We start from the raw sequence: 13,197 nt of genomic DNA on the forward strand, positions 1-13,197 counted from the left end.
AAAGGTATAATCTTAGCTAATGTGTATGCCACAACACAAATTTGAAACACATGATGCCAGGGTCTGTTTATTCGCTCCTTCACTCTCACACGGCATCCTCATAACGATACGTAGTTATGGCAACGAGCTGATACGAAGTGTACATTGTTTAATTGTTGGCGAGCATAATGATCTTGGTGGAACCTTTGCAGAAATGTGCAAGATGGTGGTCAAGGACGGACTGGTCAATATTGCTCTGGACAGAGTTGTCGATGATCAACCTGAGAGCTTTAGCCTGTAACACAAAAGTGGTCTAATGTCACAAGCAGCCTTAATAGAACAGTTTCAACACGTCTGGGACGGACATTTACGACCTCTTTCGAGTCCCCGAATCCCCGCAGGAAATAATTTGTTCGATATGACTTTCATCAACATTTAGTGGTCACAGCGAGGCGAATGTGCCAGACCTGATCCTGCACATGATGGCCGCATATGACAGCGTGGACCTGCTTGTCAACCCGTAGTGTGTCGTGAGCTATTTACATATGTCATGGGCGTTGTTTGTTGCAGACTGTGTCATTAATTGAAACATTCGTCTCTGCCAATAACATATGCGACAGTATTTTTCACCTGGTTGTGTTGGTTGTTTATGTGTCATACATCATGGTTCAATTTTTCACCTGGAGAACCTGATTTTTAAGCTACAAAGGTTCGTCGTACAAACTACGTCGTACGGCTTAGGGAATAATTAATTGTTAATCACAACCTCCCTAAACATCAATCAATATATCAAATATTGTGAAAACATATTGTCAGTTTGAGTTCGTGTGTTTACCACACTTTAGAGAATGACGTATATTTTGGCAATCCTACGACAGTGTTACCTCCACTTTCTTGATTTCAGCAGGGTCGTGAACCATGGTTCTCTGTTTGTCAGTCAGAGGCATGATGTAACAATCATCTCCTGTCTTCACAACCATATCATGCTGCAACCAAACAAAATACCTACGTTCACCTGAGTGATCGATTTCTGAAGATATATTATAAATACAACATGCTGATATAATCATTGTTCCATTCTGTTTCTTTTTCACCATTCAATGTACAAAGTGAAAATGTGTATGTATGTGCATGCTTTCGTTAAGGTCGTTATGCACTGAACATGTACAATATATATTATGAATAATCTAACACAATTTGAAGTATAACGTTCAGAATGTGTATCTGTAACCTTTGATGACATTCCACAATGTGTATGATCATTCACGTGAATACTCAAGTCTCCAATGTACAGTGTGCGCCGGGCTAATGTTGTACTTGGCAAGAATTTCAGATAACATAAATTTGGGATTACACATTCGCACTAAAATACATATTCTAGAACTTTTTGAGGCGAGGCACCCATCGTAGGATCAGCTGTCGCTGCTCCACGAACAAGTCTGACAACTGGTAGCCTAAATTATGGACATTGTGTACCCCTCTGACAAGAATGTCAGGGCCGATATGCCTGACCTTCATATGAAGAAGATCTTTTTCGGTGTATGGAACGTCTATGACTAAACCTTGCTATGTAAACTCGTGTCCCGTATGCTCCGATCGTGAATATATTTCACAATTCTCGCTGATACACCATGGCATAATGGACATGCTGTTAAAGAGGTGCTAAACCCACCTTCCACACTCACAACATGTACGTACACTTTTCCCGTCATAGACAAAGGAGTACTTGTCTGTCTCCTTGGCCTCGTGTGTGGTGTGGACATGGGCGGCATGCGTCTGGTGACTGTGATGATGGGGTTTCACTGTTGTTGCGGCATCTTGCGCCTGCAAACAAAGAATCGCGTTATATATGTGTACTTCCCACGACAAACTATAAATACACACGTGTGAAGTAAATAGTAACGACAAAACCCTTTCCACATCCGTACGAAATCTCTACTAAAAGCAGAATCGATTGTACAATTCCGATTGCATCATGGGTAAGTGTTTGTATGACGCTGCTGTCAGTTGTATGACAGCTGTACGACACTGTCTGTAAACAACCGAGTCTGGAACAGACAATCCAGTGATTGACATCATGAGATACGTGAACAGAGTATGTGTTTATGAATCACGTGTTTATGAATGGTAAGACGCTCTTTAATTTCTTTCCAAAGACTGGTGCTGATTTCAAGAATATTGCTCGAAATGACTGGAACCTCGTTAGACGTTTCTATTTGCACATGTCTACACAGGTTTCATAAAATACATTTTACACACCCTATTTACACACAAACATCAATACACGTGATCATATTTGATAGAGATGAAGGTATATCTCTAATCAGGATGATCTCATAGGTTCCTTCTCCTACCTCGAAGACCCGCTTTCGAGTCCCCACACAATGTGTGACGCCCATTTCTGGTGTTCCCCGCCGGAATATTGCTAAATGCGGCATGGAACTAAACTCATTCACTCACTCACTTTGTCCTACCTGCACAGCACTCAAAACCACCAGAGAAGCAATAACAAAAAGAGAGTTCATCTTGGCAACGTCTGTTCAGCTACTTGACCAGAATTGAAATAATAGGTGCTTCCTGTGTTTTCGATATCTTAAAGGTGCGGGTGATGTATTGAATGTAGCATATGGATCGGGTGACCCAGTTCTCAGTGATAAGACAAGAAGAAACATGACGTCACGGAAGGTAAATGTGTCAGGAGGAGTAACCTATTCAGGTCACACACTGTTATTCTGGTGTGAGCATACATTTCATGTCATGCATATTTGTCATCATTAACATATTTTGAAAATCAATGCAATTAGTAAGGAACCTCAAGGCACAATTTGCCGACAGATATTTGTATAGTGTTATCTTGACACAATCTCCATTAAAGCGAGGTGAATGGCACATGGAATAAAAACCAAATGATCGGACGCCCACAGTGAGTTGACTATTTATGGGTGTGTGTTCTAGAGAGCAGGAAGGTTTATAGTTGGAATATTTGCTCTTATGTGTTCCTGTGGGCGGCGAAGTTTGTGGTGGTGTGTTCCTATTGGTAGGAAAGTTTGTGATGGTGTGTTCCCGTGACTAGGAATGTTTGTGATGGTGTGTTCCTGTGACCAGAAATGTTTGCGATGGTGTGTTCTTGTGGGCAAAAGGTTTGTGATGGTGTGTTCTTGTGGGCAGGAATGTTTGTGATGGTGTGTTCCTGTGACCAGGAATGTTTGTGATGGTGTGTTCTAGCGGGCAAAAGGTTTGTGATGGTGTGTTCCTGTGGGCAAAAGGTTTGTGATGGTGTGTTCTTGTGGGCAGGAATGTTTGTGATGGTGTGTTCATGTGCCTAGGAATGTTTGTGATGGTGTGTTCCTGTGACCAGTAATGTTTGTGGTGGTGTGTTTTAGTGGGAAAGGTTTGTGGTGGTGTGTTCTTGTGGGCAGAAGGTTTGTGATGGTGTGTTCTTGTGACCAGGAATGTTTGTGATGGTGTGTTCCTGTGACCAGGAATGTTTGTGATGGTGTGTTCCTGTGACCAGTAATGTTTGTGATGGTGTGTTCTTGTGGGCAGGAATGTTTGTGATGGTGTGTTCTTGTGGGCAGAAGGTTTGTGATGGTGTGTTCTTGTGACCAGGAATGTTTGTGATGGTGTGTTCCTGTGACCAGTAATGTTTGTGATGGTGTGTTCCTGTGACCAGGAATGTTTGTGATGGTGTGTTCTTGTGGGCAAAAGGTTTGTGATGGTGTGTTCTAGTGGACAAAATGTTTTCAGATGGTGTGTTCTTGTGGGCAAAAGGTTTGTGATGGTGTGTTCTTGTGGGCAAAAGGTTTGTGATGGTGTGTTCTTGTGGGCAAAAGGTTGTGATGGTGTGTTCTAGTGGACAAAAAGGTTTGTGATAGTGTGTTCTTGTGGGCAGGAATGCGTGTGACGGTGTATTCCAGTGGACAGGAACGGTTTGTGCTTTTGGTGTGTAGAAATGCTTAGTACAGTGAGTTTGACGGGGCAGGAATCTTAGTGGTGGTTTGTTCGTTGGGGCAGGAATGTTCATGACGGTGTAAGCAAGAATGCTTACAACTAGCAACTACTACTTCTACCAAGACTCCAGTAAATACTGGATTGTGATTGGTTAATTAAAGTGATTAATCAGGTTATATACCTCTGATTTTCCAACACAGTATGTATGTCTTTAAAATCTTAATAACGCGATTATGGTAGAATGGAGATAAAAATACTGTGTTGGAAAATCAGAGATATAAAACGAAATTATAATACCCTTCAATGTATACTGAACCACAAAAGAAATGTCGCACTGATAGCGGTTTCTTAAAGCACACTCTTTAATTCACTCCAATTAAAAATCAAAACTGAGGACTGAGTTCAAACTTGACAATTTTGGTTAACACATTTTCGGGAATCACATTTTTAGAGTTCACACAAACAAAATCGCCAAAAATGGTCCCATTAAGATACCCCAAAGTCGGTATCGTGTGTGGCCTCTATGGGCATCGATGAAATCGTTGCATCGTCTGTACATGGAATGAATTAGCTGGTCGATGAAGGCCATAGGCACTTGGGTCCATACTCTGCGAAATGCCTGATCGAGTCCAGTCGCAGTTGTCGGCCTTGGTTGGAGGTCATTCAGTCTTCTTTGGATCTCGTCCCAAAGGTCTTCTATTGGACTTAAAGTCGGACGGAGTGCAGGCAATTGGTGGCTTTGGATGCCATGTTGTCTTAGGAAGTCCAATGTTACTCTTATGGCTTAATCAATATAGCGAGCAGCTGTCACGTCATTTCCTCATCCTGGACCAAGATTCTGGAACACCATGGTGCCAACTAACTGGTTCAGACCGATTGCACCCCACACTACGATGCTTGGACCACCCCACTAGTCTCTTTCAACAATACACGCAATGGAAAGCAGTTCCCCGCGCCTTCACCATACTCGCTCTCTGTCATCGACTGTCGAAACACAATGTCGACTTCCATGAGATAACAGCATAGTTCTCCATTGTCGATAACGCCAATTTCGATGCTGAGTTGCCCATTGCAGTCGGTTTGGGCGGTGATTAGCGGTGAGGACAGGACCACGATAGCAGAGGTTTCTGTCCTAGATTCCGCGCAAACGTCGACGCACTGTATCGGCACTGATGGGTATGCTGTTAGTCCCAATAGCATGACGTGCTGTTTCCGTCGCTCTGGGGAAGCGATCCTGTAGATGGTGGCGCACAATCTGTCGGTCTTGACTTTGCGATGTTACTGAATGTCGCCCACTGCATGGACGGTCTTGGATGCTGTTAGTGACCTGATACCACTCCTGCAGTCGGCAGATTGTCCTAACATGAACATTAAAATGATTGGCTTCCATCCGCGCAGTCTGGACAACTTGCAATCGTCCCACGACTTGGTTCCTCTGATCTCTCGTAAGTCGTGGCATGGTGGTTGTGTCAAAATTAAAATAATTTCAGGCGAGTTTGGGACTCGCTGTCATTGGTAAGGTTGTCACGACTTGCACGTGCATTTCGTTTTCACGAATATCATACGGAACCTTCTACCATGTCTGCCTTTTTCGGTGCGTGTAGTCAATATGCTTTTTCATCAGAAAACACACAGATGTTGGTAATAACTGTCAATTTGGATTGAAAAACATGTTAAGAAAACGGTACAATCATTAAAAAAATACCACCTTGCATGAACAATTTTTTTCATCTGGTTTTGAAAAGCGACGTTTCTTTTGTGGTTCAGTATATCTCCTTATTACCGCTGATGCTGATTATACTTTCACACCACTCGTTAGTGGAGGACACTGGTGTGCTCTATAATCCTACTTGGGATATATTCAGACAAAACTCAAGAAGGTACAGCTGAATGGGATCTTCCATTATACTCTGACCCAAGGAGTCGTGTTCTTCGGTTTATAGGAGGAACTGGTGATTGCCTCTCAACTCACATTACACATCACATTGCCAAAGAACCAGCAGCTGTCTGGAGATCATTCCTACCCTGAAAACTGAGCCTCGGACTGTTTTCCGAACCGATTCATTGATCACTGCCTTTATATTTGAATTCGGACTGCCACTGTTACTGTTACACCGAGTTCTTGTAACCGTTAGTTTCTTGGGAATCAACGCCTTTAAACCACAACCTTCATGAGGGTTTGTTGTTTATCTGTGACTGGTTAATCAAAGTCATTCAGAGGTATATAATCACGTTATATACCTCTGATTTTCAAACACAGTCTGTATTTAAAAAATAAATCTTAATAACGCGGTTATGGTAGAATGGCGATAAACATAATGTGTAGGAAAATCAGAAGTATATACGAAAATATAATATAGCTCTATTTTTTATTTAAAGGCTCACGCTACGCATTTGGTGTTAAATCAAATCTAGAGCTAATATAAGTTCGATATCTAACTCTGAACACAGTAATGTGTGTCTCCTAATTGGTCAGAGGTAGTGTTGGTCAGTGGTAGTGGTTTGTATTGTGCTGTTCAGTGGTCGTGGTGGGAGGTATCGTGGTCAGAGGTAGTGACTGACCTGGTGTTGGCCGGAGGTAGTGTTTGGTCTACCCCCCATCACGACTAATACCACCATCCCATCTAATCCAATCATGTCTAATACCTGGGTAATATCAGAACGCCAATGACACCTTTTACTGTAGGGATATTGCTAATATAAGTCGCAAATGCCCCCCCCCCCCTCCACCCTCAAAAAAGAAAAGAAAAAAAAACGAAAAAAAACAAGCCCCCCCAAATCTTAAACTTATATGTGTACGGTAGTCAGTTTATTTCACTCCTTCGTACACACATATACCATTCTAATAAGGTAAGTTGTAGTACGTGTCCAGATATGTCGATAGAAACATCGTTTAGTTGTTGGCGAGGAAGATGACCTGGGTGGAGCCTCTGCAGAAATGTACCAGATGGTGGTCAAGAATGGACTGGTCAATATTGCTCTGGATAGAGTTGTCGATGATCAGCTTGAGAGCTTTAGCCTGTAACACCAAAGTGGTTTCATGACATAGGTAGTCGTAATTACAAGTAGTCTTAATAGAACAGTTTCAACACGTCTGGGATGAAATGGAGCGACATTTACGCCCTGATTCGAGTCTTCCCCAAACATTTGCAGGAACTCCGTCAAATGGAATGATCTTCTCCAGGGCTGTCATCAACATTTAGTGGTCACAACGAGGCCAAGGTGACAGGCCTGTATGTAACTTAACGAGCAGCTTTACTGCCACAGCAGTACACCATTGTGTCACGAAATGTCTAAGCTCTTCAAGCACTATATAACATAACAAACACTCTAGCACACCATAACACACCAGACAACATCTAGCACAACAAACAACATATAACACCTAAACCTGTCCAAATCATCACCAGCCTACAACACATAGAACGAGCAGTAGTCTTTAACACTCAAGCAGTCTGTAGCACAATAAACCGTGTGTGACACTATTTGCTTGTAATGAAAGGTATACCATGCATCATACAACAATTAACATTGTCCATTGCTTTTGTAAACTCTACGACAGCGACCCTTCCTCTCGCAGTTCAAAGCAGCCTCGAACCGTTTTCACGCGTTCAGTCGTATCTTTAAACAAATGAATCAGGTTTGCTTTTATGAGAATTGAATCACCTCGACTTTCTTTATGTTGGCAGGGTCATGGACCTGGGTTTTCTGTTTATCTGTCAAAGGCATGATGTAGCATTGGTCGCCTGTCTTGATAACCAGGTCTTGCTGCAACAATATCATAATACTATCATTCCACATTGAATGGTATAGCAATCAATCATCCCAACAACATTGACGTGATAATTACAGATGGGAATCGTGAACAATCGTTATTCTTTTACATCCATTGTCATATTCGTACAGGTCTAGATGAGATGTTAAAGACGCTACACTTACACCGATGTGTAACAGGTAAAGTCATCTGGATCAATGTGTCACGTATTGTCGAGTTTTTATTTGTAGACCTTTTATCTACCCTTAATAGTATCCAACCTCATTAAGCACGTGAAAACTTTGGGATGTGCGTGCACATTCTCCTATCTATAAGGGAATAGGGCCTTTTAAGCAAATCACTACCGATGTATTTATATCAACCTTCTACTATTAAATTCGCTGATGATGCAGCGCTAGCTGGTTTTCCTCTTCCTTACAAACGGCCTGTACGTACACTTCTCCCGTCATAGACGAAGGAATAGTTCTCTGTCTCTTTTGGCTCGTGTGTGGTGTGGGCATGGGAAGCATGACTGTGGTGAGGATGCGGCTCCGCTGTCGTTGGTGCATCTTGCGCCTGTAAACAAAGAGTCCCTTTGAATTGTTTGGTTAAAAGTGGAGTAGACGAACAGCTGTGGGGAGACATAGATTTCGGATAGACAGAGTCATGTTGTCCTTTCCTTGAAAAATATAATATAACTCTGAAGCTAAGTCAAAGGTAATTCGTACTGGCTAACTCTGATGATCCGATATCATTCTCTAATTGACAAATTCGATTGCTCACATGGATACAATGCGTGAAACCCATTTCATTTTGCGGGAATATTGCTCAAAGCGGCGAACAACTTTACTCACGCATTCACGCACTCGTAGCGTTACGATCCGTTCATGAACGCCGTGGCTATTGATATTCCATTCAATGCCCGAGACTACATATATACCAATACGGCAATGCTGTTTCAAAGATTGAAGCACATTTATCATGTAAACCATGTTATATTTGGGATTACACTTTCTCAGTAAAGTACAAATTCTAGTACTTTTGTTGGGTTGGGTCCCATCCGGGATGTGAACCAACACTCTCAGAGTCAGGAACCAGCACACAAAGTCAGCCGGCTAGCCCACTCAGCCATCGCAATTTCCACAATCATGGAAGTCGGACATCTGGTAGTCCAGCCCACGGACTTTGTGTACCCCTCTGATAAGTTTGAATTGGCTCCAACGGCCAAAATCTTGGACTCAACCCAAACAAACCCAAAAACCTTACTGAGAACGTGTAATCCAAAATACAAAATCTGTTACATTTGATCACATTCTAAATGGCATGTGTGTTGTGACACATGTATCAAGTCGTTCAACGCATGGGTTCCTAGCCCTACCTGCACGGCATACAAAACCACCAGAGAAGCAACGACAACAAGAGAGTTCATCTTAGCAGCTTCTGTTAACTACTTTTGCAGAATTGTAATACTTTCTTCTGTAAGGTTATGGTCATAGAGATAATGGTGATAAACACCCGTACAACAGATGGGTATGGTAACATGCTTCTCAGGGAAAGGAGAACACTGACCGACTCAGGTTACTTTTAGTTGTGGAATGTTGTATCTTGTCATGCAGAGCGGTCTTTATGAAGTTCACAAACTATTATTTCGCAAATTTACATGTTCTGGTGTGACTAATGATGTAATATCCTTTATATATAGACATCGGTTAAGTAAGATGAATATGTCGCATTATTTCGATATCGGACGACACAAGAACCATTCACTGTCCGTAACATAAAGCAAGGTTTGTGTGGTATGCAAGTGGTCAGAGCGTCGACAGGGTCACATGGGTACATTCTATAATGTCAGTGTTATCTTCTCGATATTGCTAACGCGAGAATAGACACCAACTCATGCTCCTTCCTACACCACTTTGTAGACACAACGAGAACGAATGACATTTGGAAATAATGATTCTGAAAAGTTAATGAGTGAGTGAGTGAGTTTAGTTTTACGCCGCACTCAGCAATATTCCAGCTATATGGCGGCGGTCTGTAAATAATCGAGTCTGGACCAGACAATCCAGTGATCAACAGCATGAGCATCGATCTGCGCAATTGGGAACCGATGACATGTGTCAACCAAGTCAGCGAAACTGACCACCCGATCCCGTTAGTCGCCTCTTACGACAAGATAGTCGCCTTTTTATGGCAAGCACATGGGTTGCTGAAGACCTATTCTACCCCGGATCTTCACGGGTCCTGAAAAGTTAATGCGAACACACAAGTCACAAATGCGCTGTTCTCATTCATATTCCCGATTACACAATTGCCAGGATGTTCCCCAATTTAACTGCATCACTACATTGTTAAACTTTCAATACTTTTCAGTTACTCTTTTGACGTATCTCCTTGTAGCCCGTCTCTGTGTGGTGCCCGGCGAATTTCTCGCTCCAGCTGCTGCTGCCTTACCAACACTTATAAAACAAAAATAACTTGTTACCTGAAACTGATTCCTCTTCAAGGTTCGACGGACAGACCATAAGCTATCGACATGTTTTAGTGTTGTAGTTTTAAGCAAACATTCATGTGCCTATTTTCACCCTATTCACTCTGTAGAGTTGACCCTGTTGACCGTGGGTTCAAATCAAATAGTCGCTATGATGAGACCGGTGGTTTTGCAGTGCTGTCAACACTTGGCAATTGCAATGCTCACAAGAACCCTCCTGCTGTAAATATACTGAGTCAAAAAAGAAACTTCACATTCTGTCTTCAGGGCACTATAAAAGAACAAGAGATGGTAAGATGGTTAAATTGTTATCATTTCATTGCTGAGATCTGTGTGATGTACTCGATACACTGACAGTGCCATAATCAGTTCCATTAGGCTACACCGAAGACCACGAAGCCTTCTCCCAAGTGCATCCCAAACGTGCTCTATTGGATTACGGTCAGGGGACCTCGATGGCCAGTCCATGACGTTGATTCCAGCGTTTTGAAGGAAATTTCGTGTCAACATCGCGGTATGCGGCCGAGCATTATCATGCTGGAACTGTAGACCTGGGCCATGAGCCGCCTGGGCCATGAGCCGCCAGGGGTGAGCACCTGGTCGCGGTAAACAGCAGCTGTGAGGTTTCCACGGATGACCAGAAGTCGGGAACGGTTGTTCCCACAGAAAGCACCCCACACCATGCAACTTCCGCCCCCGAATCTGTCGACTTCCTGTACACAACATTGGGCATACCGTTCACGACGTCGTCTCCAGACTCTATGCCTGCCGTCCGCGAATCTGAGGGTAAACCTGGATTCATCGCTAAAGACGAGTCGATTCCAGTCTTTCTGGGTCAATCGGAGGTGACGTTGGGCCCACAGCAGACGTTGACGTTGATGAAACGGCGTCAATATTGGCCCACGATATGGACGTGGAGAATGGAGATTGGCAGCCCGAAACCGATTTTGAATGGTCTGTGAGGACAGTCGCCCTCTAAACATCTCAGCCCTGGTTCGTGTAGCCGGCAGAAATCTGTCACGTAGGTGACGTAGGACGATTTGACGGTCTTCTGCTCGTGACGTCACACGTGGACGACCCGACCTTGGACGATCAGAAGTGGTGCCAGTTTGTTGTAGACGACCTCGCAAGTCATTCACAGTACGACGGCTGCATCCCACTGCTCTTGCGACGTCAATAACTGATCTTCCCGCTTGCAACATGCCAACGGCACGTTCACGTTGCACATTTGACAATCGTGACATTTCAAGTACCGTAAGAACTGTGGTTTAAAAGTGTTTTTTCAATTCGTGAGGCAAATGCAAACACGTGCATATGAAGAAAACTTCGATACGAAGATCACGTGATCGACTACACGTGCAAAACCTGATTTGGCACTAACGTCATTTGCACGACGAATGGATGGGTTTGAGTGGGTTTTGCTCACGTTTTTCTAGAGTCGAAAGATAGGGATCCCATTTCGGATACATAGATGTATCATCAGAGAAAAAAAATTATTCATTATTTTTCAAATTACATTTTGTGAAGTTTCTTTTTTGACTCAGTATATAAAGATCTGAAGTATGGTTTAAACTGTAGTTACATACAATACGCTCACAATCAGTCTACAAGCCTCAAAATATATCCATGTCCTATATGTTGAAGATATTTGCGAATAAAGCGTAATATATACTGAACCGCAAAAGAAACGCAAGTTGATTTAGAAATGTCAATATTTCTGAATCTGTGAAACAAACAATCCTAACACTACGAAAAAACAACAGACAAGTGATTGTTGAAGAAATGAGTCGTGATCTCTGGTGAAAACAACACTCAAGTTTACTGTAAAAGCATATGTTATCACTCCACCCTCACACACCAAAATGTCACGAAACAGTGTGTCAATCAGTAGCGCGTGCGACCACCATTGGCTGCAATGCAGGCAGCACAACGACGTCTCATCGAGTCAACAAGTGTCTGAAAGAAGGCTTGGGGAATTTGATTCCATTCCCTGACCAATCTGGCTTCCAAATCTCTAAGGTTTTGAGGTTGAGCAGCTGTCTGTATCCGTCTACCAATTTCATCCCACACATGCTCGATTGGTGCCATATCCGGGGACAGAGGGCCAGGGCAGTACAGCAATGTTGTTCCCTCTGAGGAAGTCCATAGAGACCCGTGCAGTGTGAGGACGAGCATTGTCCTGCTGGAACGTCTGGAGCTGAGGTTGGGCCTGGAAGAGCGGTACAACGTGGTGTTGAAATACCTGGTCTCTGTAGACTACAGCAGTCACACGTTGACGAAACACGTGTAAACGTGTTCTGTGGTGGTAGCTGAAGTCACCCCATACCATGAGTCTTCCACCTCCCCAGCGGTCAGCTTCCACAACACAACAGTTGGCGTAACGTTCATTACATCGTCTCCATACACGTAATCGGCCATCGGCGTGGGACAAGTTGAATCTGGACTCATCAGAAAACAACACGTGTTGCCATTGTTGACGTCGCCAACGCTGGTGTTGTTGCGCCCACTGTAAACGATTTTGGCGGTGACGTTGCGTCACGTAAGGACGGCGACATCTGATCCCTGCTGCCCTCAAACGACGACGAACAGTGTCTGCAGAGATGTGATGTTGTGGCCCTTGAATGGTTGCAGCTGTCTGTGTTGCTCGTTGCTGTCGGTTACGCAGATGAGTAACCCGGATGTGACGATCTTGCGCTGGCGTTGTTACCCTGGGACGTCCTTAACGTGGTCGGTCTGGAACATTACCGGTTTGACGATACCTTGCGGATAGTCTTGTGATTGTTGTCACGTGACATCTGAAGTGCCTGGCCACTTTAGTTGGTGTGGATCCGGTCTGCAACATTCCAACGGCGATTCATCGTTGCTGTTCAGTTAGACGTGGCATGTTTTCTCCGCGTTGTCACAGTCAATTTTGTGTTCTATGGTGTTTTTTTAATGACCTGCCTTATAAAGCTTCAAACTGGAGTGAAATGCACGCATTTTTGTGTGAAACACAAAAACTTCATGCAAAAAACACGGAAAA

The 13,197-nt window shown here is 43.4% G+C and overlaps 2 protein-coding genes across 2 annotated transcripts; both read right to left on the minus strand.

Annotated features, from left to right (window-relative positions):
- Nucleotides 1–75: 75 nt before the first annotated feature.
- Nucleotides 76–2,567, minus strand: LOC124284917. Its single transcript, XM_046721048.1, has 4 exons — nt 2,454–2,567; nt 1,678–1,803; nt 864–965; nt 76–274 (listed from the first exon to the last, which is right to left on the minus strand). Exons 1-4 carry the CDS (start codon nt 2,502–2,504, stop codon nt 149–151), a joined length of 405 nt encoding a protein of 134 aa, XP_046577004.1. The 5' UTR covers nt 2,505–2,567; the 3' UTR covers nt 76–148.
- Nucleotides 2,568–6,724: 4,157 nt separating this feature from the next.
- On the minus strand, nt 6,725–9,154 carry LOC124284918. Its single transcript, XM_046721049.1, has 4 exons — nt 9,063–9,154; nt 8,141–8,260; nt 7,597–7,698; nt 6,725–6,949 (listed from the first exon to the last, which is right to left on the minus strand). Exons 1-4 carry the CDS (start codon nt 9,111–9,113, stop codon nt 6,824–6,826), a joined length of 399 nt encoding a protein of 132 aa, XP_046577005.1. The 5' UTR covers nt 9,114–9,154; the 3' UTR covers nt 6,725–6,823.
- Nucleotides 9,155–13,197: the final 4,043 nt, after the last annotated feature.

Source organism: Haliotis rubra, unplaced genomic scaffold, assembly GCF_003918875.1.
Source record: "Haliotis rubra isolate DU_JTF1 unplaced genomic scaffold, ASM391887v1 Scf348, whole genome shotgun sequence".
Classification (NCBI taxonomy): domain Eukaryota; kingdom Metazoa; phylum Mollusca; class Gastropoda; order Lepetellida; family Haliotidae; genus Haliotis; species Haliotis rubra.